The sequence below is a fragment of the Catharus ustulatus genome, chromosome 9 (assembly GCF_009819885.2).
Source record: "Catharus ustulatus isolate bCatUst1 chromosome 9, bCatUst1.pri.v2, whole genome shotgun sequence".
Taxonomy (NCBI): Eukaryota; Metazoa; Chordata; class Aves; order Passeriformes; family Turdidae; genus Catharus; species Catharus ustulatus.
The window spans coordinates 31,780,128-31,806,195 of record NC_046229.1 but is presented as its reverse complement, the minus strand read 5'-3'; the positions used below and the strand labels follow the sequence as shown (position 1 = coordinate 31,806,195).

The window sequence follows — 26,068 nt, the reverse complement described above, 5'->3', positions numbered from 1 at the left end:
AGCTGTGCCTGCTGTGGCTCTCTCTGGTTTTACTTCCTTCTCCTGGGTCTGTAGATTCCTAGGGAGTTTTTCTCCTAGGGTTGCAGTGTAGTGTGTGATTTTTGGTTTATTGCTGAATTCTGAACATAAGAATGCACCACATGGCTGATAAGCAGCATATGATCCTAAACAAGAACTGGGAGAAGGATATATCCATAGTAGGAAAAGATGTGTTTGTAACGAATATGGAAGGAAAAAATGGCAAAAATAAACCTTTCTGTCATTAGATCAGTTTGCAAATTGAACAAGGTGGGACATTGACTTATGTGAAATACACCAACTTCAGATTCTTGGCAAGACCAGTCGTTCATTAGTGTCTTAGGTTTGCTCTGATGCTTTGTGCAGGTCACAGAACTACACAGAAAACTGGTTCTGTGGCTGGTGGACTTCCTGTGATGCGACAGCAGACTGCTTGTCCTGTGAGTGTCTGTTTTACCCCCTGCTAGATCAGTTCCCATGGTGCATGATGGCTTTTGTTTCACCCATTGAGGTGGACTTTTGCTGCTATCCTGGTGGTTGCCTTGCCCAGGAGATCAGGTTGAGCTTCTAATTTAATTCCTTATGTGGAAGGATGTTTGAGACTGCCTGTGACAATGAGCTGCATTGTATAGATGGTTGGCCTGGCATTAGTCTGCTTCCATGAAAAAGCAGGTTACCTTCAGATGACAAGGAAATGGATTTAGATTTATTATCTTGGGCAACTTCTTCCCATAGGTTCTGAACTCAAACCCAAGGCAGAGTGATGTTGTTCATTACTCCAGTGTACAGCCAGTGCTGCAGCTTTCATGCTGCCTTTTCTTCCTGCTGATGTAATATTAAGTAATTAGCATATTCATTTGTGTTTAGAAATATCTATACTCAGGATTCCCTAGCTGGCTGGAATTTAAGTCTAGATAGGTGCAAGAGAAAATCAGAGACCAGCTGGCTTTGTCTAGGTTATTTGGGATGGACAAATGGAGCACGTTACTAACCTGATCCTGATGGTGCCTTACAGGAATTGCAACTAAAGATTAAGTTTAGGGACTTCAAGGACTATAATTTCTTCAACTCAAGAAGAGTTTGAAGGTGAAGATGCCAACACCAATAGTAAATGTGTAACAGAGAAAGAAAATTAGAAGAAAAAGAGGAAGTTGCTATTATGCAGGTGACAGCAGTAGTTGCAATGTGCTACTTTCTGACAGGACATTTTTATTTATTACTCACAGTGTGTGATCTGACGTGGCCCTACAACTCCCCTGAATGCCACTAGGCCAGTGGTATTTCCTACTTCTCTTTTTTCCTTTCTTCCTATTTCCTCTTCTCTCTCAGCATCAGCCAGGTGCTGGTATGAATTATCTGGCCAAGCCCAGCAGTTCTGCATACCAGTGGAAGATGCAGGAGCATTTCTTTATGGACTTTGATTTGTTGTACAGAAATAAATACCTGGAAATCACAATTATGTTCCAAGGCTTAGAGCAGGAGCCTCTCATCAGTTACTTTTACTGAAAAATCATGGTTGAAAGCTGACTTATGCCTGTTGGATCCTGTAAGGAGCTGCTTCTTTCTGTATTCCAAACATTTTGGTGTGTGTTTTGGGGTTTCTTTTGCTCTTGGTCAAGCTACAGCCATCTCCAACCTCTGTTGGAGCAATCCAAGACTATGAGCCAGTCAGAGTTTCATGTCTGCATCAGAAAAGGATTTCAGTCTGGTTTTAATGCCAAGATGCATTCAGTGCCTGAACTGGCCTCTGGTTGTACATGTTTTGCTGCCACAGCGCTCTTGCCTGGGTTGGGACTGTGAACTGAGACCTGCATCAAACTGGGCACACGCTGCTGATGACATGTGGCACTCTTGGTTTCATGTTCACCTAAAAAAAAAATGGTTTTTCCCTTTCTAACCAGATGGAAGTGACTGCCAACAGGTCCTCCACTCCCTTTCTGAAGGAAGACTTTGAAGTTCTGGCAGCACTGGAATGTCTGCAAGTGCAGATGCTCTGAGTGCTGCCCCTGTGCTGGAGGCCTGAGCAAGGTAGGGTTTCATTTCAGGCAGGCGCTTGTTTTATCTGAGAGCTTGCATTAACCATCTAATAGAACTGACTCTGCTCCATTTTTATCCTCTCACAGTGAAGATCAGCATTACCCTCTGCTAGCAAGCACTGAATTTTATAATTCATTAAATTTGCAAAGTTTACCATAAAAACCTTTGTAGATATTTTAACAATGCCCTTCTCTGAAACTATAAGCATGTTTTATAGAGTCAGCCAATCCCACTGGACTTTTCAGGTCTCCAGATCTTTCTCTTGGGTCTCCTGCCAGCAGCTCCTTAGATTGCAGGTTTTTGCACTGACTTTGCTTCTGTGTTTCAAAGAAACAGACATCCGTGCTCAGAATGCAGAGGAAAGATTTGAAGGTCTTGAAGAGAAGCAGGAAGAAGCTCTGCAGGGAATCAAGAGTGTGAGCTGGAGAAAGATGAGGAAGGCATCCAAGAAGCAACAAACAGGGAAAGGCAAAGTCAGGATAATCAATATTCTGAACCTTTTTCCAGATTTGGAGACTGAAGCAATCTTTGAGAACACCTCACTCATCTATCTAATGCAGAACCCTCCCCTGCTGTACACATTCTGGGGTTTTTTCTCAACTCTTTCAGTGGTCAGGCAAAGAGGCTTTTAATGTGATTCTAGATCAGGGCAGAAAAAAACTGCTGAATGTGGTCTGGTTTTGAGAGAAACTAATTTTGATTTTGATATGTAACATAGGGTCTGTATCTAGCAGATCACTGTAACAGGCATCACGTTCCTTGGGAATGAGTACTCTCTGTGACAGTCAAGAAGATCTGTTTAAGATCGCTGATTTTGGATTAGAAAGAAATTACATTCCAGAGGCCACAGATCTTCGTGTTCATAGAATTGAGCACTCTTGCTTTCCCCAGGAGGTATTTGAACAATGCTTACCTACTGTTCTTGCCCATTTGGTGTGGCAGTGAGTTCCTTGGGGCACAAGCTTATTAGACATTAAAGCATTTCCTTGTGTCCTTTCTCAATTAGATTGATGAGATTTAAATGTGGAGAAGGAGAAAGAATGGGAATTAAAATTTCTTCCTTTAGTCCTTCAGTATATCTTGTCCCTTTGACTTCAAAATTAAAGGAGGGTCTAACTTGTTTGTTAAGGATGTGATACCTTGGGCACATTTTAACTCTGTGATATTTTCAGTGGTTTTGGTTTGCTGGATTTTTTTTGGAAAAAAATAAAAAAAAAATCTCAGAAGTCGTGACCTGCTCAAGTCTCAAAGCTTCTCCCTCTGGTCAGCTCAAAGGATCCAGAAAAAGCAAACACTGAAGAACAGCAATGGCTGAGTAGTGTCTTGGTGCCCATTTCCAGCAGTATTTCACCCTGATCCTCTGCTGTTACTCCTTACCTACTACCCTGACATGTCTCTGCCATTTCAGCAGCATTATGCTGCTCTTCTTCTTGCCTCTGCCACTTCCACAGGTGTCTTGCTTGTCCTCTGCCTCCTCCCACAGTTCTAACATCTTTACACATCCTTACAGTTTGTCATCCCTGTAAAACTATTGCTACCTCAACTTTCTATGCAACACATCTCTCTTGCCTTTGCCTCTCCTGTTTGCACTCATCAATCTTTCTTGATGCTTTATTTCCTTCTGCCTCATCTCTGTTGGATCATGCAAGCATGTTGTTTGCACCTCCTCCTTCTCATATCAAGAGGTGGTTTTTTACCTCAGTGCCAGCATGGCCTGGTTATGTATCTGATAATGCGTACCCTCTTCATCCTCTGAGCTTCAGATGATCCAGCTACCAGGTGTCTGACTGATTAGGAGGAAAATGTGCAAGAATCAGGATGACTTTGCTATTTGATCCATTCTCAGCTTAGAAGAGCAGGCAGTGAAACTGTCAGGAATCACATCGCTCAGATAACACCTGCCCACTCACTCAGAGTAAATTCTCTCTTGGAAACTTCTTCTGTCACTAATCCTTGAGTACATTTTTAAACTATGTTTTCTTTCAGCAAGGTTTTTGAGCATAGTATCTCCTGATGGTAAAATGACAAGTTTCTGCTGGCTCTGTATATGCAAAAGAGAGAAGATCCTGCTGGAACAAGGCATGTTTTTTGGAACTGAGGATGCTCTTAGCTATAATTTGCCTTTCTCTAAGAAAGTGACATGTTTGAAAAACCCAGGCCTGGCTTCTGCAGATACAAGTGCAAACAGGGTAATGGGTGTGCCCTGATGTAATGCTGCATGACTCCTGACAGTCAGCTCTTGGGCTAATTGCTGCTCCTTTGAGACTTTATCTGTTGGTCCTTTGTGTGCCAAGAATCTTGGTGGGGATGGATCATTTTACGTGGAGTTCGAAATGCAGCCAAATAAGTGTTCAGAGAAAGGATCAGCTGCAGCTCAGTCTGTAGTATCAGGCCCTTTTGCCCTAGAGGTTGGGAAAGAAGGGCCTATTCCCGCAGAAGCGAAAACAGCTTTAGAGGGATAGCTACACAGTTCATGTTCCCCAGTGGAAGATGACAGAGCTGTTCAATTTCCCAGAGCTAATTTTCCATGAGCAAATCACTCCTGAGATCTATCACAGACACACCAGCAGAAGCCACAGTGCTGCCCCTTCCCCTCAGAGGGTTACAGTGACAAATTATGTAAGTGGGAGGTTACACTTGGAGGTAGGTGCTTGCGTAGTCACTGCCAAGTTCAGAGTTGGATTTTTCCCACTTTCCAGCCACCTGCAAGTGGGCTGGTTTACCAGGTGTCCTTGCTGTAAAAATGCTGGCATTTACATGTAGATTGATTATCATGGGAGCACTTAGAGTTACCAGCAGGCAAAGAGCTGTGAATAAATGAAAATTTAAGAATGAGTGATTGGCTGAGTATCCTCTGCTATAGGCATGGGCATCATGACCAACAATGTGGGGGCAATTAAGAGAAGGGCAACAAAGTGCCCTCTATCTTGATCTGTACAGGACACCAACAGCAGAACAGTGGTGCTGGGAATGGCTGTGCAGGGAGATCTGCTTTGAACCAAGGGGAGATGCCACAGGGCAAGTAAAAGGGCAGGAGCAGAGCTGATGTCCACACAGAGGGCACCAGGATCAGAAAAATCTGAGTGCAGGGATATTTCCTTTGACAGCACTCAGACGTTGTCCTGCCTCACCACCCTGTGGAAGTGAGCAGCAGCACATCCTTCCCTCTGCACAGCAGATGTGCCCAGCAGGGAAGCACCAAGCTTTAAAGGCTGCCCTCTCCTCCTCTTCCCTTTCCTTCTACTTCAGAACTAAGGCTAAACGCCTTGGTTATGGGGATGTATGTGGGTGGTTACTGAAATGCCATACCCAGGACACCACAAGGACCCAGCTCATTCCCTCCTTGCAAGACCACTGGGATGGCAGCACCCACCATTCTCCCTGTGTTCTGCTCCCCCATGGATTGTCATGCTCCCACTCCCACCTGCCCGGCTGCTTGGTTTGTGGATGGGGGCATGTAAGGACATTGGGGAGGGTCTGTCCTTCCTTCCAAGGTGATGGGACAAGATGGATCAGACCCCGGGAGCTGGGCTGTAATGTGTCAAGGATGCATCTGGCTCTGTGGAGGGGAAGGGATGACACTCCACTTCCCTCAACCCCCTGCTCACGCACTTGCCAGGCCTGCTTCTTTCATTCCACATTTTTTCCTTTCCAAAAGAAGTAGAGGCTTTTTCTGTGTACAATCCACTTTATATTGCAGGCCTGGGCTGCTTTCCCTCCTGCCTCCAGGTCAGAACCTGATGGTGGGCCAGCCTTCCTGCTCCTTTCTGAGCAGGAGCAATGTGGGAACCAATTCTCTCAGAGCATGGGTGAGTCCTTCTTGTCTTTTGGGTTTTCTGGGAGCTTTGTGGTGCCTGTGAGGAGGCTGCTCACAGCTGGAGGGCTGTGGGTAGCTGGAGAGACTAAGTTCATGGCATCCAGAGGCAAGGGCAAGATGAAAGCAGCAGGCTTCTCTGTGGTAAGGGAGTGCAGTGCATGGAGATAACGGAGCTGAGCAGCAGCTGGAGCACTGGACAGGATCTCAGCTGCCATCCGCAGGGACTCGGAAGCAGCCTTCTCCCCCTCTGCAGCGATCACCTATCGAGCAGGGGAAGAAGGAAGGTTCTGTGAGGCTGGGAGTGAGGGGGCATGGACTGTTTGTTACAGAGGGAGGTTGCCATGGTGAAATTTTCAGGGTCAGTGTGATTATAACATTCCTGCTCCTTGAAGATCACAGCATGTACTAACCTCTTGGCATTGCCAGAAGTCTGGAAGTTCATGTCTAGCACGTTTTTACCAGGCCCATCAGAGCTCACAGCTGAGCTCCCCTTGTTAGACTCAGCTCTCGTTCAGGAATTAAAGAAACATCAACTCAGAGCTGTGTGCCTGTGTGGCATGTCCCAGGGACCTCAAACCAGAGGTGGGAAAGGGAGGAGGAATGCTTTGGAAGGAGATGAGAAGTGTTCAGATGTTGGCATACCCGCACTTTGGCCTGTCTCTGGGCCTCCGCTTCCACAGCCAGGGACTGCCGGAGCTCAGCAGGCAGCTGCACGTTGTTGCTGTGGTAGTAAAGACAGGCATTAGCTCTTGGCTCTCCTGGCAGCACTGGATGGTCAGTCTGAGGCTTGGGCTGGGTTCAGTTGGTCTCTGCAGAGCAGCTCATTCATATTCTTTGCCCCCCTGGGTGTCCCTCTTTCAGTGTCTCATTTCAGCCTTCTACCTCTATTCCCATCCTTTTCTTTCAGCCTGGTCCTTTAGTAACCATGCCTGCATGATCACCAGGAGACCTCTTTGCGTCTCTGAGGCTTATAGTTTAAGCTCACTCTTTGTGAGGTAGCAGAGATTCCACTAGGAGACAGCTCTCAGGACAGGCACAGGAATGCTCTGTTCACAGATTTATTCATTCACTGCTTGGCTTTCTCTTCCATGTCCCTCTGTGTGATCAGTGAGCCCCACCTTTCTGCACAGACTTGAGTGATGAGCCCATCCCTACCAGTGCTGAGACCCCAGGGCTTTGCTCTAGAGTGTGACACAGAGAGTTCAGTGCTTTGCTGTGCCTTTTGGGCTACCAGAACTGGGTGCAAACTCTGCCTGCAGCAGCAACAAAATGGTGATGAGATCCCAGCTAAGGATCCTGCTCTGGCTGTCAGGGCAGGAGAAAGAACAGTCTTACATGTGGAAATTTTACATAAGAAGGGCAGGGAAAAATAGGAAAGTGAGAGGTGAGGCTCTACCTTGTGCAGAACACCTGCAGGGAGAGAGTCAGAGGCAAAGCAGGAAGAGGAGCAGGCAACAGTGAGCAGCACAGGACAGGTACTTGGAAAGGGAGAGACAATGCCCTTCTACTGGCATTTCCTACCTACATTTCTATTCTCTCCACTTTGATCCCCCAGCAGCCTGTGACCGCATCCAAAGCCACCTATGAAGACAAATATTTGTAGAGCATGGAGAGAACAACAGCCCTGGCCTAGGTCCCTTACAGGGAGCAAGACAGGGTAGGGACTTTAATTGCAGGACTGTAAGGCAGATTTATCAGGTTCAGTGTGCTACTGGGCAAGGCCCCTCAGAAAAAAAAGGACTGCTCTCACTTCCCATTTGGGTTTACCCCAAGGGCTTAGGGTGATTTAACTAGAGTCCACACTGATTCCAAGTGAGGAGCCAGTGTCTGTGATTCTGAGGGACTGGCCACCTAAGCTTCCTTGTGGAGCCTCAACTCATCCCTTGCTTTGCTGTCTCCCTCCCCACAGAAGCACCTTTATCTCCTGGCTGATGTTCTTCCTCTCCAGCAGAAGCTCAGAGAAGGCTTGATGTGCCAGGAGGCGCTTTGTGGTGGTCTGCACCAGTAGCTGGATGGCACTGGAGATGCTGGTCAGGTTGGTGAGGAGAAGAGAGGCATTTTCCAACCGGTAGTAGCAGACAGCATCTATCTCCAAAGTAACCATGTCTTTGGTCACCACCTAAGTAGAAGATATTAGGGGAGATGGAGCTGGTTCTGGCAACTCTAAGGTAGCACAGAAAAGCACACAACTGAGAGAATTATGAAGATGGCTGAATGGTTGAGTCTTTGTAGCTTCCACCTCTGCTACTGACTGATCATGGGCAAACTAGAGGTTACTTTGAGATGTTTTTCCAAACTTTTCTTTGCAAGGAGTAAGGTTTCAAGTATAAGCTTTAACACTGAAAAGATCCCAAAATTAATGTAGAGTGGGGGTGTCAGTCATACCTGATGGAAAGGGATCTCTAGGGTTTTGAGGCGGAGGTCTATCTTGTGGTAGGTGTCCAAACAGGGAAGGAAAAAGAAAAGGCCTGTGGGAGGAAGAGAAAGACAGCAGGTAATCACCAGAACTACAGAAATTACTTCTGTTTTGGAGAAGGCCGGGGGGGAAGGGGGGGATGGTTTAGCACGCAGAACTACAAAACAACAGCAATTAGCTGTTCAATTAGCAACCAGGCTGCTTCTGTAATGGAAAAGCCATCAGAAACTACTGGCCCTTAAAAGGAAGGGAAAAAAAGCCATCCCATCTCCTGTCTGGCCATGTCTGCTTGGAGGGTACCAGCATGTGAACTTTGGTAAGGCAGGCAGAAGAGGAGCAGCGTGGCTGGGGGGAGCTCAGTAAACACCTTACCGGGTCCTTTGGCTCTGCCAGGAAGGAGATGCCCAAGTCGGAAAACAATGGCTCTCTCATACTCCCGCACTACCTGCAGAGGGAAACAAAAGATAGGCTGGAGAGGAAGAAGTAGGACTGGGAAAAGCAGCCTCACCAGCATGGGAGGAAGATTATTCTGGAAAAACCCTGCAAAGGGAGGATTTCAGCAGGTTGTGGCATCACCTATCACTAAGTCACTAACCCTTTGCCCAGAACTGCTGACCAGCCTTGTATATGAGGAGTCCTGTGACAGAGAGATTTGATTAGAGCAGCTTCCCAAGATGACCCAGAATTTTGCTTCCTTACACTGGCCAAACTTAAATAACCCGAGTTAAAATGTTTCATATTGCTTGTTTCCCTCCAAGGCAAATATGTGCTCATCCTAAGAGCTGAACACTGACATGCTTCTTACCAAGACGAATGTGAAATCTCCTGAGAAGTGGTAATCAAAATGCCTACAGGTGCCTACTTGTAGCCATGCTATAAATCTGAATAAAAATGAGAGGAAGAGGGAAAATCTGCTATTAACTGAGAAATCAATCTCTTAAATTTTGAATTTAAAGCCTATTTACCCTGCTGCTGTCATGCAGCCATGTCTGGGCCAGGTAGGCTGAGGGACGTGCCTGAAAGTGAACAGACTTGCAATTTGTTCTAGAAAAGAGAAACCTTAGTTCCTTCCTGCGGGTATTTCAGCAGGAGTATTTGATAGGCAATGGTTGGACCCCTGTGCTGTAGCAACATGTGATGAAGGACAAATCAAAATTAATGATGAGTTGAAGAGGTATAAATAGGGGCCTTTTACCAAAAAAATCTTTATGCTCATGTCCAACACATCCTGAATCAGTGTGTGACATCCTGAAAAGACATCAAATCCTGAGAGACCCCATGGCTATTCTCACCTTCATGCAGAACCAGACAGAAATGGGGAAGGTCATTATGATGAACAGGAAAGACAAGATGGTCAAAAGCCACTCACAGACACCCAGACCAGGAGACTTTACACCTAGGGAGAAATACAACAGGACTGTGTTAGAAGAGGACTGCTCCCAAAATACTGACAGCCTTACAAGTGCCTGCACACATCAGCTTCACTGTTGTCCTTTGCCTCGACTCATTGTAAATGAACCACTTGGCTCTCTCTGGAGGTGAGTTAAGGAGCACTCCCTGCTCCAGATTGCCAGGAGCTGCAAGGATGGAGGGATAAATTTTGTCTCTGCTTTACTGACAAAAACTGAGCCATGCTTCTCCATGGTTGCTGGACTAGAGAGCAGACTTTATCTTGAAAAACTGGGGCTACCAAGCAGGGTTGAAAGGCTTGGAATAGGCAACTTTGCTGAGCTGCAGTCCCTGAAGTTTATCTGGAAAAATGAGCTAAAGATTGAAAATAAGAGAGAGCTTTATACATGCACAGCCTGAAGTGTCCCTCTCTATAGGAGTATTTCAAGTTATTTTGGAATAGGATTTCAGTTGCATCCCAACTCCCTAATGCAGTGGGATGAAGCCTCTGGTGCCAGTAAAATATTCCTGTATTTTAAGAAGTCACCTCAAGGTACTGGAGGCTGATTGAGGTGGTCAGCCAGATTATTATTACTTTCTACATCTCCCCAAAGTGAATGTGGCTTGCTCTGGCTGTCCTTTGTTGAGCTCCTGTCTGAGGGAAAAATCGGCAGGTATGGTATGAGGTCAGATGGAGCCAGAGAGTAGACCAGGATTTCAACTGTGAAGTTGGAAAGTTACCATCCCTCCCATTTTTAATCCCTTCCAACCCTTCCATCCCTGCCCCTCTGCCTTTGAAATACTTTGCAGATCCACCAGGTCCTGAGGGAGCTTCAGATCCCAAGAACCTGTGTAGACACCAGAGCCCCTAAGCACTGCCCAATAGCTGTAATTCCTGTAATGGAGGCAGAAAGATGAAGCTGTGAAAAGCTATCTCCCAGTGAGTCAGGAGCAAGTCTGAACCTTTGTGTCACTCTGGGGCAGCAGAGGTGTGAGCATGGAAGGGCACAAGTGGTGCTGGCTCCTCTAATACACATCTGCATGCCTGTGTGATGCGTCCCCAGCCTACTACAACAGAAGGGATGCTCCCTTCCATTGTAGTAGGCTGGGAATGTGCCTAGCAAACACAAGGAGAGGAGCTGCTTCTAAAGGTTATCCAGCAGGTGAGCAGCAAGTGTGCACCTCAAGGGCAGTTCCGCCCCACAGTGAGGTCCTTTGGACTATGAACTGGCAGTAAGGCCAATGCCATCCACCTAAAGGAGGCCAGGCAAGGAAAGGAAGAGACCAGAGCACGAACAGAACTGGGGAGTAGCAAGGTGAAGCATGAAGGATGCTGGGAATGTAACTGCTTGTATCCAGGTACACTGCTTTGCTGGATGGTGCTAATAAGCCTGCAGAAGCTGGCTGGGAGGCTGGCTGGAAAATCTCCCATATCCTATCCTGAGGATAACCACACCTGTGCAAGGCGGGTGTGATGAAACCATGCAGAGAGCAGCCATACTGTGACCCACGCAGCAACAAAGAGCCCACAGTTTTCCAACCCCTTCCCTTGTTTAAGCCATACCTTCCTCTTGCTGCTCACTATCCAGCAATGCCATTGCATCCATTTCTTCATCAGACACCACATCATCCACGTCCACCACCGTGGAGGTGTGCACCCTACCATCACTCCCCATGGTGCTTTCGGTCTCCTTGGCTTTCTCCTGCTTTACATCTCCCTTTCCTTTGCCAGCTTCTCTGCTGCTCTCTCTCTTCTGTCGTTTGCTCTGCGCAGCCGGGGACTCTCTGCGTCTCCTATGAGACTCCTTGGAAGAGCTCCGAGACCTTTTCTCCATCCTCATCTGTGCCAAGGAGCATGCCGCTGCCCAGGGAGTCGAATGAGTACATGCTCAAATTTATTGCTGCAGGCAGGAAAAGTAGGCAGGGGAGGAGAGAAGGGGAGGTGTCACATCAAGAAGGCTCATTTCAAGTTCATCACAGGCTTGTCAGGCATAATGGACAGTAAAGTGAGCAAGCTGTTTCCAGCTGCTCTGCCCTCATCATGCACGGCTGTGGAGATGGGAAGGAAAGTTAGACCTGGACAGGGTGGACCCCAGGAGGACATTCTATTTGTATCTTCCTGCTTTTGGAAATAAAATACAATCAGAAGCACTCTGGTGATTTTTAGTAGATGGTTTCTGCACAGCTGTTAAAACCTACCTAAAAGTAACTGTCAGGCATGTGGCCCCAAAGATATCAAAAGGGGATTGTGGCTCAGAATAGACAGCAGGGTGAAAAACCTTTGCTAGTGAGACCAGTGGCTTACTTGGGAGTGGCTGGAGGGAGTGTTGTGGTGAATGTCTGGGTGAGTACCATCTCACCCTGCTCTGCTCTCCAGAAACCCTTTGGTTGGGACACTGGCAGCAACCCCCTTCTCTCTAGGGTCAATATTTCAGCTTTCCTGAATTAGTGTTAATTTGAGAGCCATCAGAGAGTCAGAGCTGTTGAATCTAAATTGACAAAAGAGTTTGTGCCTAAATGCCTCCCTAGTTTTCCACAGCGGGAGCATGGCAGAGCAAACATAGGAGCTTTCTCTTTTCATGCTCCTCAGCCTGTGTTGACGTCTGCAGAAAACTGTGAAAGAAACACTTTTAAAGTCACCAACTATCAGCACCTGGCTCGAAATTAAACTACAGAAAGACACACCTGAGACATAAAGCAGGGCAGGGCTAAACAGGGCAGGGATTCCAGTCTCTGGTGTGGAAGAGCGGCTGGAGGGAGCTGGGAAGACAGCTGGAGAGGTGCTGATCTTGTTTTCTCACAGATTCCTGTTTTATTGGCGACTTGTCCTCCACCTGGAGTCAGGATATTGCAGGAAGAGAGGGCAGGAGCACCAGCTGCATGCTTTCTCTGCTGTGCTGGGTGCTGTGTCAGCAGGTCACCAGAGAAGTGATAGATGGAAAGGGCTAAAGGCAGAAAAAGGCTGGGTGTAAATGGGGTGTAATTAATAAATTTCTACTGTGTATATTCTTTGGAAGTGCTCCAGGAACCTTTTGCACTTTGTGTTTATCACTTGGCCAATATGGGACTGGCAGAGATGGTCCCCAGCTGCTGAAAATGTGGTGTTTTAAGCAGCAACAGCAAAAGGCAGCTCAGGTCTGGTTTTGGATTCCAGTTGGTGTCTTGTCAAAAGCACCCTGGCATGTTTAACACCTCCAAACCTGCAACATACTGTTTTTGTCTGATGTTTTACTCAGCCACTGGGTCGTGACTCCACCATGCCTAGATGTGTTTGATTACTGACTTTCGAAAGGAGATTTTTTGAGGACACGTGCTGATGGGTGTCCCAAAATTCACAGGTTCAGTTCCCGTTTTAATCTGAAAAGCACTCCTGTGTGGAAATTAGCTGTGAGCCCGTAGGAAACAGCCATTGCACCCTTCTTTAACTACACTCTGTGACCTCTGGGAAGTCAATGTCTCCCCTGTGGATTTTCCTCTCAAATGGGACTGACAAAAATACAAGGCTCCTCTATAACCACATCTGGCTTTAAATATTGTTATGTCGAAGGAACCAGACCTGTTCTGTGCACAGCTCTTTCCTAATGTGTTTTTTGTGTTTTCACTGTGGATTTTCCTCTTAGATGGGAGGAAAAAGAAAAAAAAGACTTCTTGGAAGACTGCTCTTAGTAGCACTAGGACATGGAGGCTCTGGAGGAAGTCCAGAGAAGGGCAGGGAAGGGTGTGGAGCCCAAGTCCGATGAGGAGTAGCTGAGGGAGCTGTGGTAAGCTCAGTCTGGAGAAAAGGAGGCTCAGGGGAGACTTTATCACTCCCTACATCCACTGGATAATGTAGCCAGGTGGGGGTCAAGCTTATTAAGCAGGCAACCAGGACAAGCAGACAGTCTCCAGCTGCACCAGGAGAAGTTTGAGTTGGACGAGGGAGAAACTTCTTCACGATAAAGAGCTGGGAGGTGGGGACATCACCATCCCTGAAGGTGTTTAAGGAAAGCCTGGGCATAACGCTCAGTACTCTGTTCTGGCTGACGTCGTGGTGCTGGGTTATGGGTTGGACTCGATCATGTCAGAGATCTCCAATCGTTTTCCTGCCGGTCGTCCTCAACCCCGAGGCAGCGGAAAGCCCATCCCGCCTCAGCGCTGAGCACGGCGCCGGTCTCTCGCGCTCAGGGGCGCAGCAATGGCGGCCCCGGCCGATGTGGGGCGGAGGGGGCCGGCCCGCCCTCGCGCCCCGGAAAGGCGGGAAAGGGGCGGCGCAGGCGCACGGGGAGCCCGGAGCCATGGCGCCGTGCGTGTGGGAGCGGGGGCTGTCCCGGCATGGGGATGAGGGGAGCGGGAGCGCGTGTGGGGGACAGAAAGCCTGTGGGGCTGAGGGGCGAATCCCCGCCTTGGGAGCCGCTGGGGTTTCTGCGAGGAGCGCTGAGCCCGGCGGTGGGTGGGGTGTCCTTGGGCAGCAGTATGGACGCGCAGGGTGTCTGCGCCGGCAGAGGTTTAGGGGTGCTGCAAGTGACTACAGGGGTTGTTGGTGAACCTGCTGCCCACTCCCCCTGCCAGCTTTCAGCTGCTGAGTGGGAAAAGTTAAAATTCCATGTAATTATGAGCAGCTGTGGTATACAAGTTGTCATCTCCTTGCTTGTGTTCTTTAGTACAGAGGCGTCGAAGCAGGCGCCGCTCATGGAGGTGCTCAAGAAGGAGGTGAGGGCGATGCTGATAGCGGCCAAAGCGGGCCTGACGCCGGAGCAGCTGGAGGAGCAGTACATGGCCATGGTCTGCAAGCCTCTCCCTCTGCACGACCTGGGCTTCCAGTCCACCTTGGAGCTGGTGACACAAATGCCTGAAGTTGTCCGAATCTGTTCTTCTAAGACAGGCACTTTAATCCTCAAAGGTGAGGTTTTGTTTTCCAAATGGGTGGAGGAGTTGTTTGGAGCCTCATACTGGAGTGAAGCAATGTTCAGATGTGCGGAGCTGTATGTGACACATCTGTTAATGTATTTCTCATACGACTCTGGTTAATTTTGTGTCTTTGATATTTCTTCTTGTATTTTGATCTGCCTTTTAACACTTTTGTGCTCTTCCCTCCATGAAAAGTCACCCATGCTTCTAGTTATTTTTGTACACTTTTTCACTCTGCACTTGGTTTAGAAACTGATGTAACATTTCCTTCTGGGTACACTAGAACTGGTGAGTGTCACTTTTCCTGTAAATGCAGACTACAGCAGGAGCCAAAACTAAAGATGGGGCCTCTTGAAAGAAGCTGTGGAGGTTTCCGTACCTGACCCCATAGGAAGCTTAATTTCTATCAAAGAACTTTTTAAATTTCCTTTTCCTTTGTGGAAGACTTGTGGAAATAAATGGCAGTTGCAAAGGGTTGATTGGGAAGGGTGAAATGGCAGGGGGCTTTTTGAGTGCTACAGTAACACAAGAAAAAGTTGTTTAGAAGCTAGGAAAAGGCCTGGGCTGTTCTCCAGAGAGACCTTTCCTGGGCAGGGGGTGCTCTGTAGTGAGAGTTTACTGTGGCTCTGTTTTCCCAGCAAAACTCTCAGCAGCTCAGTTTTTGTTTGTGATTCTACATCCAAGAATTTGACCTGCGTTCCTGCCTGGTCTGAATTTCTAGGGATGAGGGTGCAAACTGGTTGCTGGCTTTTAAAAATAGTTCATTCCAGTTTGCGAAGGGCAGGATTACTGGAAATCAGCTATGGTTTAGTGTGATTGCTATTTGGAGACAGTTGCTTCTGGGAAGGGTGTGGAGAAGAAGAAAGAAAGGAGAGAAGTTTTACCAGTGTAGAACTTTCAATGGTTCATTGTTCTGGTTGTCTGTTCATTTCTTTCTGTTGCAGCCATTGCAGATGACTCTACCAAAGGGATTGCCAGGCTGGTTGCCAACCAGAAAGTAAAGACACGTAAGGCATCAAAGAAAACTGCTATGAAGGCAAATGCTACTTTTCCCACTAAGAATTCTAAGTATCCACAGAGTTTCCAAACTCTGAGTGCCAGGACTCCCGTCCTGCCAGCAGCAGTGAAGGCTGAGCTGCAGGACCTGCTAAGCTCCTCACCGCTTCTGCTCACAGACTTGGACAAGGCCTTCCTCAGACGCTTCGGCCGGGCGTTCCAGTACAGGCAGTACGGATTTTTGTCCATGTTTGAAGTCCTCAGGAGCATGTCTGATTCCATTGTCATTGAGGAGACAAAGGCAGGTTCCTTGGTGGTCCTGAGGAAGTACTTGACAAGCCAGGTAGAACAGGAAGAGGTGTCTCAAGGTGAGGCTGAGGAGGAAGAGATGTCTCAGGGTGAGGCGGAGGAAGAAGAGGTGCCTCAGAGTGAAACTGAGGAGGAAGAGATGCCTCAGGGCGAGGCTGAGGAGGAAGAGATGCCTCGAGGTGAAGCTGAGGAAGAAGAGATGCCTGAAGATGATGCACAGGAGGAAGAGATGCTGCAAGGTGAGGTGGCGTGTTTAACTGAAAGGGTGTAGCTCTTACAATCTCTGTGGCCAAGCAACTGCCTTTCAAGTATCTGTTGCTGCATTTCCAGTTGCTGTAGAAGTCCTAATTCCCCTGGGGTTTAGCACAGAAGGGCTGTTGAGTGCAGCAGAAGCAGCTGTCACAAGGCAGTTGTGTTGGTAGCAGAGAATTTAAGGGGAAGGTTTTGACAGGTTGCCACTGTTTTGTGGTGTGAGGTGAAGGAAGCGCTGGTTAGTCCATTCAGAGTATGGACTTGCTTGAACCTGTGTGTGGGACTGGAATTTCTAGCCATTCCAGGGAACAGGTGAAAAAATTACAAGGATCTTCTGAATGTCTGCTCTGCAGGCTGGTAAAGCTTTTGTCATACACTTTTTGAGACTGAAAGTTTAACACTGACCTGAAAGACATGGCTGCAGGTTCCACAGAAGAGACAGGACTGCAGATGCCTTTATCATTCTCATAAAACCTATGGGAGAGGCTGGATAATCTCATACAGTTCTAGCCAAACTCACAGCTTTTTAAGGGAAAATTAGTTTTAACATTATTCTAGCAATGGAATTTAACCCTTAGTTTGCTTACAAGAGCAAGTGATTCTTGTTTTAACCTACTGGCACATTGAATCCTCATGAATGTGGTGGATGTGAATGCTAGAAGTATTGAGGAAATCAAACCCAGTGTTTTCAGACTTCCATTCTTTTATGTTTTCCCTTTCTGTTTAATATGCAACACTGTATCAGTCCAATGAAGAATAACAACCAAATTATTGTCTTTGCAGCCACATCTGCAGCTGAGATGCCTACTTTGGAACCCATCCATGAGACAGAGAGCTTCCACCAGGCAGCACTTCCGGTGGATTCAGAGCCAGTGCAAACACAAGCAGTAGATTTGGGTGATGACCTCAAACAAGTAAGTGGCTGGACAAATGATCTGTAGATTTTTCATGTGGATTTCAAGGGGTGATGCTTTTTTTACTATCTTTGTTTCTATTGAGTTTGCATTGTTGAGGCACCACTGCTTCCAAGCGTTTTTTGTAGCTGTTTCAGATGTCTCTGGAGGTGACCAGACTCACAGTGACCTGGTGGATAGCTTTATGTGGCACCCAAAGTCAGTCTGGTTTCCTTATGGTCTTGAGGTCTAGCAGATCATCCCAGGCCAGTTAAGTAACTGTCTTGTCGCTTACAAGACTAGTGATACCTTTCGGTATAATAACATGTAACTGGATTTTAATAACTTTGTTGTGAGATGACTTGTGTGAAATTTCCCCTGCTGCTGTTGATGGGGCTTCAGTGTCAACCAGTTTGACAGAGCTGGGGAATGTTCCTCAGTGACCTTGTTTCCTGCAGTCTCAAGTCTGCTATTTGGTAGGAAATTGTCATTATTTTGTTTTGTTTTGCAGTGTGTTTTTAAAAAGGGATGGAGAACAGTGGTGCAGAGATTCTGAGCTGCCAAATCTTTTTGGCAGAATTTGTTTGTCCCTCCTTTAGGTTTTTTTTTTCTGAGCATCTTTAGGCCTTCTTTTTCTCAGGAAAATCTTCCTGCTTAGAGGTGTTTCCTCTGCCAAGCTTGTCTTGTGGCTATACCCGGCTGTACAATTGGAACTTAGAGATAGGGCTCACATCTGCAGGGACTATACAGAGGAAATTAGTGAAATTGTAAGGGGTTTTTAGAGGTGATACTGAAGCTCAGGCCAGAATTCCCTCAGTTGCTCTTAGGCTCAAAAATGTTAACTCACTGTTTGATTCAAATGTTTTAGTCAAATTTTCAAAATCTTCAAATCTCCAAAGAATTGAAGGGCATTAGGCTTTACTCAGTCTGCAGGAGGAGAGACCAGGGAAGTGGTCACAGCACCAAGCCTGCCAGAATTCAAGAAACATTTGGACAATGCTCTCAGGCACATGGTGGGATTCTTGGGTTGGTCCTTTGCAGGTCTAGGAACTGGTCTTTGATGATCCTTGTGGGTGCCTTCTAACTCAGAATATTCTGTGATTCTATGATCTACGCCTTTACAAAGTGATTAAGAGAGCCACTATTGCAAAACCCCGTTGTTTGCAGTTGAATTTAGATATAAGCAACAGGAAGTGTGCTGGAATGTGAATTGCCCACACTTTGCCTAATGTATGATGCAGTGATAATTTGTGCTGTGTTCACAGTGAGAAAAATTGAAGTATTTTTGATTTCTAATCATTGGAGAAATGCTGTCTGCTGGCACATAAGAAAGCTCTTGAGGCAGTGAAAGTAGCTGATGTCTGATTAAGGCTCCCATCCATACTACTTCAAAGGAAATAATGTTTTCAGCAGTTAGAATAATGAAATATTGAAAACTGTGTGAATAACTCACTTGTACAAATTTGTCTAAAGTGAGAAAAGAATAGAATTTGTAAATTTTGACTGGTTTTGTCTTTGGTAAGTATCGCTAGTGTGTAAGTGGCATGCATTCATGTCTTCTGTCACTGGTTAAATCGTGTATTTTTTTCATAGTCATGGAACACAGAAATAATAACTTTTCAGTAAAGTACAGCAAATGAGTAGATTGGGTTTGGGGTTTGATTTTGTTTTGCTTTTTTGGCAATAGTCATTCACTACTTGTACCTAGATTAGTGATCTGACTTCGATTCCTTGAAGGGATATGAGCAAGGTATTTTTGTTGCACCCCTCTTAACACTGGAGGGAAGAAAAAAAGAGTTGAAAATGATTGTTTCTAGCACAGGGAAAGTTTTTAGCCAAGTTTATCCAATTTGTTGGAATTCTCTGATACTCAGTAATTCACAATTCCCCAGGAAAACAGAACTATTTTTTTAATTAAAGGAAAGGCCAATTATCTGTGTTCAGTGCATGATGAGACATCTGAATCTACCTCCCGCTTATCCCCTTGTAGCATCAAGGTTCTGAGCAGTTCCCACCGACTCCAGAAATCCCTCCAGATGCTGTTCAGGACAGAAGACTTTGCAGTTTGCCACCTCTAAAGAGAAGGTGTTTGGTGGGAGTCATTGTGGAATTCGTTGTCTCTCCTAGCCAGTTCTACATCCACATCTGCAGCTCAGAAGCGTCCTATAAACTGCAGGACCTGATGTTTGAGATGAGGTGGGAGCATGCTATGGCAGTGCAGTGGATGTTTGTGCTGAGGGAACTGGGCACCCAGCTCTTGGTGATGGGCACTCCTGGCTTCAGTATGTAGTACAGAGATGCTGGTGCTATCCTGAAACACTACTCAAAATGTTTATCCATTACTTTTAACTAACAAGCAGTAAGTGTGGTCACCAGCAGTTCCTGTGGTTTGTCTGTGTCCTAGCAGTTCTGAACTTTGGAAAGGTTATGGAAAGGAGGTTGAAGGGTTCTTTGTCTTGTCTGTGCAGCTGTTGCTAATGTGCTCAGTTAGGGTTTTTACTTCCACGTCCAACACTGCACCTGGGCCAGTACTCCAGAACCTGGTTCATGAGAAATGCCGATATGTCAAGGTAATGGTAAAAAACTAATGATTAGGATGACTGTATTCGGCCTCTGATTAATCCCCATTAGTTAACTTTTTGTTGGACACTGAGAGTATTGTTCCAATGTTAAAAGTTTGGGGTTGCAGTTTGATTCCCATTTCAGTTTTAAGTGTGGCAGAACAGAGATATGAAGGGTCTGTTTAAACAACTCCTGAAAATTCATGTCATGGGGACTTTAAAAAGTGAGGATTCTTTTGATGCCCTGTATATTTCTCCTTGTTCATGTCCTGCATCCTCCTAAACCTGGTTTCTCACTGTGATCTTTTGCAGACATGTTTACTCACATAAGGTTGCTTCTGATAAATACATCATGCCTGAGTCTGCAGTGCGGCCTGGGCAGCTCTGCTGTGTCATGGTCTGCAAGTGGTGGTATCGTGTCATCATCCACCGTGTGATCAATGACCAGGAGGTAGAGGTGTTCTATGCAGATTATGGACACCTCCAAATTGTCCAGAAGTCTTGGCTGAGATTCCTCAAGTAAGTAAATTACATGAGAGTGGCAGAATCACAGAACAGCTAAGGTTGGATCAGGCTATTGAAGGTCATCCTGTCCAAGCTTCCTGCTGAAGTGGGGCTGTCTAGAACAGGCTGCCTAGGACACATACACATTCTCTTGAAGGCTCATCCCCTAAGTGGCAGTTCTTTGCAGGGTCAGAGGTACTTTTTCTCTGCTGTTCAGCATATTTTCCATATTTGTATCTTCCCTCTCGCTCGCCTCTCCTGGTGCCTGGCTGTTGGCATTCTTTGGTTCAAAAGTCATGGTTCTATGTCTGTAACTTTGTCTTGTTTCCATCAAAACAAGGGGTTTTGATGTGAATATGCTTGGGCCAGGGAATGCATAAGGGACTGATTGTTATTACTGTTTTTGCTGTGCCCATTCTCTGGATACCGAGTGTTTTCTGAAGTTACTGTTGGGTTTTAGTCATGAGTGTACAATCCAATGTATGCTTCTGCATTCCTAAACTGGTAGTAAAACCCAAAGAGGAGGAAGCTCTGTTCTTCTGCTGATTTATCCCTTCTTTTGCTGTAATGGTTCTGCTTTGTATTTTAGGTGGCACTACTTGAAGCTCCCTGCTCAGGCCATCCCATGTTCCTTGGCATGGGTAAAACCCGTGGAGGTACGTGTCCACATGCAGTTTTGTCTATTGACATATGCAGAGGAGTTATCAAGTAGAGGTTGTCTTTTTCTCCTGCCAAGGGCAGACATTTGGATGACATCAGGTCCTGTTGATATTTACAGCAGAATTCGTACTGTTATGTTCAGCAGAGTGTGCTGGGTGCTCTATAAGCAATCACCCTTTCACTGCTTTCCTTGTCATCACAGCATTTTTGCTTATATTCTTGCAGAAACAGATGGCTACTGTTAAGCAACACAGCAAACTTGTTCCTCTCCCTACCAGTAGTTCCCCAACATCCTTCTGAAGCCTTGGTAGCCCCAACCCTCTGTTTTAAAAACTTATTCTGTAACAGAGCTTTAAGTGAGTTGGTTTGATGCAATTAGCACAGCCAGAGTTATAGATGCCATAAGAAAGTTTCTCTGTGATGGAGAACCTCTTGGTCAAGAAGCCTGGTACAATCTCTGAAGGAAAGCATGTGAGCTGAGTTGTTGCCTGTGTGTTTTTAAAGATGTTGCTTTTCAAAAGTTATTTACCCTGGGTTTTGAGGGCTTATCTCACTTTTCCTTGTGGTGAGGCTTTAGCAGCATCTTAATGACTTTTGGTACTTTTAATATTTGTCAAGTCTTGTGATTCCAGGAATTAAAAAAAAGAAGACCCAACAAACAACTGTATTTTAGGCAATTGGGATAAAATCACTGGTGAATGTCATGGAACTGTGTTTGGAAGTAGGTATTTAGGGAGAAAGGGCATTCCCAGTGTAATGAGAATTGCAGGCTTTGGGGTAGTTTGGTTTAGTTTCAAGCTGGGAAGCTTGTCTGCCTGACTTTCCTGTATTTGTTGCTAGCCTGGCCTAGCTCAGTTGGCTTTTGACAAGTGCCCATCACCAGGAAAAGTCTCAGGTGGTGGATATTGGTCTGTTTATGGTAACTTACATTGTTTCCTCTTCAGGGTACGTGGTCCAGTGCTGCAGTTCTCCTGTTCAAGCATCTCTGTCGCTTCAAGGAACTTGTGGGGATTGTAGATGAATACGTGGATGGTGTTCTGTACCTCTTCCTGTGTGACACATCCAGCAAGGAGGATGTCTACTTCCACTCTGTCTTGAGGGATATGGGATATGCTGATGTCTGTGGAGAGAACATCCCTTCCCAGGTCAGGGGGGAGGCGAGTGCTGCTGAAAGGAAGGGAAGGGAAGGATCCCTGTTTGGGTGCCTGTAATGGGAAGATTCTTACCTTGAAGCAAGTGGTTTTGTGGAGCACAAAACTGGTATTCCCACTTTCCTGTAGCTTATCATTTTGTGACTGCATCTCAGAGTGTTGAACTCTATGTGGAGAGCTTGCTTTTTGGTTAAGGTGGAATCTGATGGTACAGCAGAGATGTTCTGTTTAGTAGAACAAACTGTTTTCAGCCTGTCTTCTAGAAATGAATTAAAAGTTGATACAGAAATGGTTTTAGTTTACAAACCATTGTACTTTGCCAGTGAAATGTACAGTGCTGGATGGCATAACCATGGTAATTGCCTATTGTCACACCAGTTGTAAGCCAGGTCATTTGTGCTTTTGGCTTACCTGTGCCATTGTTTGCATGTCTCAGCTCAGTTCCAGTAAGAACTGTGTGGATTATGCAAACCTGTGGAAAGGTACTGCCACAATTTTATATTTCAACAGAAACTGAGTTTTAACAGCCTGGAGTGCTTCTATCTGTTGTTTTATTCAGCAGATGCAGAGTTCAGGTTCTGGCAGGATTAGATCCTGTGATGGTATTCTTGCATGTGTAGGCCCCGTTTTGAGGAAGAGAGGCCTTGCTGAGAAATTTGCTACTGGCAAAAAAGAAGTTGATTTTCTTAATAAGGCCATTTGTGCAAGAATTTGGAGCTAACTCTTAGGTGTTATGCACCGTCATCCATTTGCTGACCTGTTAGAGATTTTCTGAATCCTTTTTATTCTTCATGATCATTACAGTGTAGAGTTTTTTTACTGTTCTGGTGTGGTTTTTATTTGTTCTAGGAATTTGAGGAGCTGAATCCTTCAGCCTTGTATGTTCAGCCCAGTGGAAAGCAGGAGAATGCTGGAGTGGTGGAGCCAGACCTTTGCTTGCAGCAGGAATCTCAAGATGAAGACAGTGAAACAGCAACCTTGAAGCTGCATGGGGCTGAGCTGTGACCAGGTGAGAGTTTGGCACAGCTGTCATTACATGAAATCTGCTCTAGCCTCAGCAGATACATCTTGTTTTAGTCCTGTGGAGTTTTTTTGTGGAGTTGGTTTTCTGCTTTTGTAAAAAGCAAGAAGATACATAATATGAAAACTATTATTTGTGTGGACCCCAAATACCTTTCCAGCTGACTCTCCTCTGATCCCTTTGCAGACTTCAGGGGGTCTGTGTGCTCTCTAACCTCCCATTTGTGCACCATAATTTTTCAGTTTGAGAGTGGACTCTGAGAGCACAGAGAAGTGCCAGATTCTTGGGATCAGTTTGACTTGGCATTTCCTTGGTTTTGTGCCCATGGGAGCCAGAAAGTGTGTGTTTTCCTCTTAGATCTCTGGGGCTTGGCAAAGGATGTGTAATAGTTCAAGGCAGTAGTCTGTAAATGCAGGGAAAGACCAGAAGTGTGCTAGTGGTGAATATTTGCAGTAAAGGGTCTTGCTCATCCTAAACTGACCTGAAAGGAAGTGATTTGCAGTCCTGTTTGTTGCTGGGGATAAGGTTCTATACAACTACAGGTTTATTAAAAAAATAACTCTAAGGGTCAGTGTAAAGCATATGTGTATGCTTTACAGCTTGAGTTTCAGAGCGTGTTCAAAGAGATGCCCTTGGCTCTTTAACAGTTTGATTAACTGCTGAAGAAGAGTAAAAGGAGTGTAATGTTAGTAACTTGTAAAGTAGTCATTTTCTCTGTTTTTTTTCTAGCCAGCTTAGGTATCTGTGTAAGCTGCGTGTCTTGGGTATTAATGTCCTTGCTCTGTCAATTTATCAAATGAACGAAAAGACACAAACCATCATCCTATTGTATGTATTTGGAAGAAGGTAATGTGGGGAGGACTGCAAATCTGAGTTTGTCTTTCAAATGCAGGGATCTGGAGAGTTCTTGACCTAGCTGACTAAAGCAAGATTCATAAATGTCAAACATAAGTGGTGATTTGAAGACTAGAGGAATGTAAATGCATCCTGTCCCTCAGTAAGAATGGCGTGGGTGGCAAGAAGAGATAAAAATCATCTTGTAACCTTGTCCTAACACTTTTTTTTCCCTGCATGTTAAGCAGAAGTTTTCAGTGGGCTGCTGGTATCCAGTGGAGTAGTTGGCTAATTGGGTTCTAGTGATGCCTGTCTTGGCAGCCTGTCAGCACTGAATTCCTGCTGCCCAGCCATCCTTACTGCTGCAGAAGTGCCTCACAGTCCCCTCATGCCCTGACAACAGAATCAGCCTAGAGAGCAAGTACCCAGTTTTTGAGCAGCTGTGGTTGAATTGCTGCTTGTCTGTCATTTCACCAGTTTTCTCCTCCATACAGAGTTAAAAAATACAAACATCAAGCTCTCATCTGTGGCTGAGGCATGAGTGAGTGAACATTCCTGAAATGTAGATTTAATTTGAATTCTTAAGCAAAAATGCAGAGAGGCTTCCTCTGACTCAGCTCCTACCTCCTTGCAGAAACTCCCTCTGTCATTGCTGATGCTGGTTCTGTGTGGGGCTGCTCAGAGATGAGACAGCTGTTAATGCTTTGCTGAGAGAGGGTGTATTGTGTCTTGTAATAATCTGCTGACCATCCACTTCTTTGTAAATTTTGAGAGATAATTAAGATCAGGGCAGCTAATGAGCCGAGTGTGCACTTAATTGCACCCTCTCGATTTTTTTACATACATTTACAGACACCTCATTCTCTTGGAGAGTCCTCAATGCCTGCTGTCTTAGTCAAGTCAGTAGAAGACCTTTACCCCTCCTTTATTTACTCCAGGCAACCAGAGGAAATGAAGCAAGATGACCCAGATCAGATAGAAAGTTTTTCCAGCAGGGTCCAGCTTAAAGCTGTACATCCCACTGTTGGATTCATGGCAGCACCATTCCTGCTGTGCCTTCTTGACAGTATGAACAGATCCATCAGTCAAAACTGAGTGACAGAAAGTTGAGCAGTCTGTTATTGTGCTGTGAGTTTTGCAGCCATTCTTGGGTATCCTAAGGCTGGTGCTGCTGGAACAGATGGAAATGTTGGTGTTTCTGTGGGCTGGAGATGCCACAATAATAAATAGCTGGATGCAATGTATTGGGTTGACCTTTGTACAGCAAAATGGATTTCTCATTGTTTAATGGGAGCAAATGAATTGAGGGTTAGTTCTCTCATTGTTGGATTTTGTTCCCTTTTCTAGACTTTCTGCTGCTTGTGTGCAGAAGTATTTGTTTCTCCACTCCAGTGTTCATTTCATATTGAGTCTCCCAGTCTCTCAACCATAAGGAACTAAAGCATTTTGTAAACCCTCTGAGTTCCCTGTGTGGGTGTTTGTCTTCCATCTTCCAAATGATGGAAGAATTTATAACACCCATACAAAAGCTGCTCGTTTACAAGGTGGGTTAAGTGACTTACCAAAGCCAGTGGCTGCTTATGCCTTGGGACTTTATCTCTGGAGTTCCCTAAACAAAAATACTGAATTCACATCTGATTTCCCACCTCTGGGGAAGTGGAGGTGGAGCAGCAGGAGGACAGAGAGAGAGGGGGGTCCCTGCATTATGCCGTGTCAGTCTCATCAAGTAGGTGTGCAGTAGCAAGTCCTCTTTCCATGACCTGGTGAGGTCCAGGCAAAAGGGATTTCAGTCTAAACTGGAGCTCTTGGGTCTGCCTGTGTAGATCTGATCTAGATTTGATCCTTCTTTTCTGTGTTCCTCTTTATGCAGATAAAGAAAACATGAAGACCAAGACCTTCCTGGGAGTCTCACGGTTGGCCTCTCTGGTGCTCTGGGCTCTGTGACCAAGGGCCACCTCAGGATGTGTGTGTCCCTCCTGCCCTGCTCTCTGCAGTGTTGGCAGCTGCATGATTGGCCACTTCCCATGCCTACTTCCAGTGGCTGCCCAGCCTGAGAAGGAAGGTGTGATAAGAGTGGAGAAGCTGGTGCTGCTGCCGAGGAAGGTTGTCTGGAGCAGCGTACAGGCTCTCTGTATGACCATGCTGTCAGGGGTTTTTTTAGTTCAGAAATGTTTAATCCCTTGAAAAAACCTGGAGTGTGATGTCTCAGGTGTGCCCAGAATGTGTGATAAATGTTAGTTTTACTTTCAGGAAAATAGTTTGGTTTTGTTGTACCAGTGCTGTACTGAGTTACTGCTCTTCAATATAACGGTTTAGGAGAACA

The 26,068-nt window shown here is 45.8% G+C and overlaps 2 protein-coding genes across 2 annotated transcripts; one reads left to right on the top strand and one right to left on the bottom strand.

Moving 5' to 3' along the window:
• Positions 1-5,745: 5,745 nt before the first annotated feature.
• NPHS2 (NPHS2 stomatin family member, podocin) lies at positions 5,746-11,518 on the bottom strand. The gene is made up of 8 exons (XM_033067669.1): positions 11,242-11,518; positions 9,581-9,684; positions 8,661-8,733; positions 8,258-8,340; positions 7,788-7,991; positions 7,398-7,453; positions 6,515-6,593; positions 5,746-6,132 (listed from the first exon to the last, which is right to left on the bottom strand). Exons 1-8 carry the CDS (start codon positions 11,516-11,518, stop codon positions 5,854-5,856), a joined length of 1,155 nt encoding a protein of 384 aa, XP_032923560.1. The 3' UTR covers positions 5,746-5,853.
• Positions 11,519-13,937: 2,419 nt separating this feature from the next.
• TDRD5 (tudor domain containing 5) lies at positions 13,938-26,068 on the top strand. Its single transcript, XM_033067677.1, has 10 exons — positions 13,938-13,959; positions 14,318-14,556; positions 15,509-16,108; positions 16,905-17,035; positions 19,005-19,210; positions 19,888-20,094; positions 20,669-20,735; positions 21,684-21,884; positions 22,740-22,899; positions 25,616-26,068. The coding sequence occupies exons 1-9, from the start codon at positions 13,952-13,954 to the stop codon at positions 22,893-22,895; spliced, it is 1,815 nt and encodes a 604-aa protein (XP_032923568.1). The 5' UTR covers positions 13,938-13,951; the 3' UTR covers positions 22,896-22,899; positions 25,616-26,068.

What these genes read in the sequence shown, in the direction of transcription:
- TDRD5 (XM_033067677.1), top strand. An exon ending in GGAGGAAGAGATGCTGCAAG is followed by an intron (nt 16,109 to 16,904) that starts GTGAGGTGGCGT and finishes TTGTCTTTGCAG; the next exon opens with CCACATCTGCAGCTGAGATG. An exon ending in GAGAGAACATCCCTTCCCAG is followed by an intron (nt 21,885 to 22,739) that starts GTCAGGGGGGAG and finishes TATTTGTTCTAG; the next exon opens with GAATTTGAGGAGCTGAATCC.
- NPHS2 (XM_033067669.1), bottom strand. Translation starts at nt 11,518, where the DNA reads ATGAGGATGGAGAAAAGGTCTCGGAGCTCTTCCAAGGAGTCTCATAGG. An exon ending in TGGCAGAGCCAAAGGACCCG is followed by an intron (nt 8,341 to 8,660) that starts GTAAGGTGTTTA and finishes TTCCTCCCACAG; the next exon opens with GCCTTTTCTTTTTCCTTCCC. An exon ending in TAGAGATCCCTTTCCATCAG is followed by an intron (nt 7,992 to 8,257) that starts GTATGACTGACA and finishes TCTTCTACTTAG; the next exon opens with GTGGTGACCAAAGACATGGT.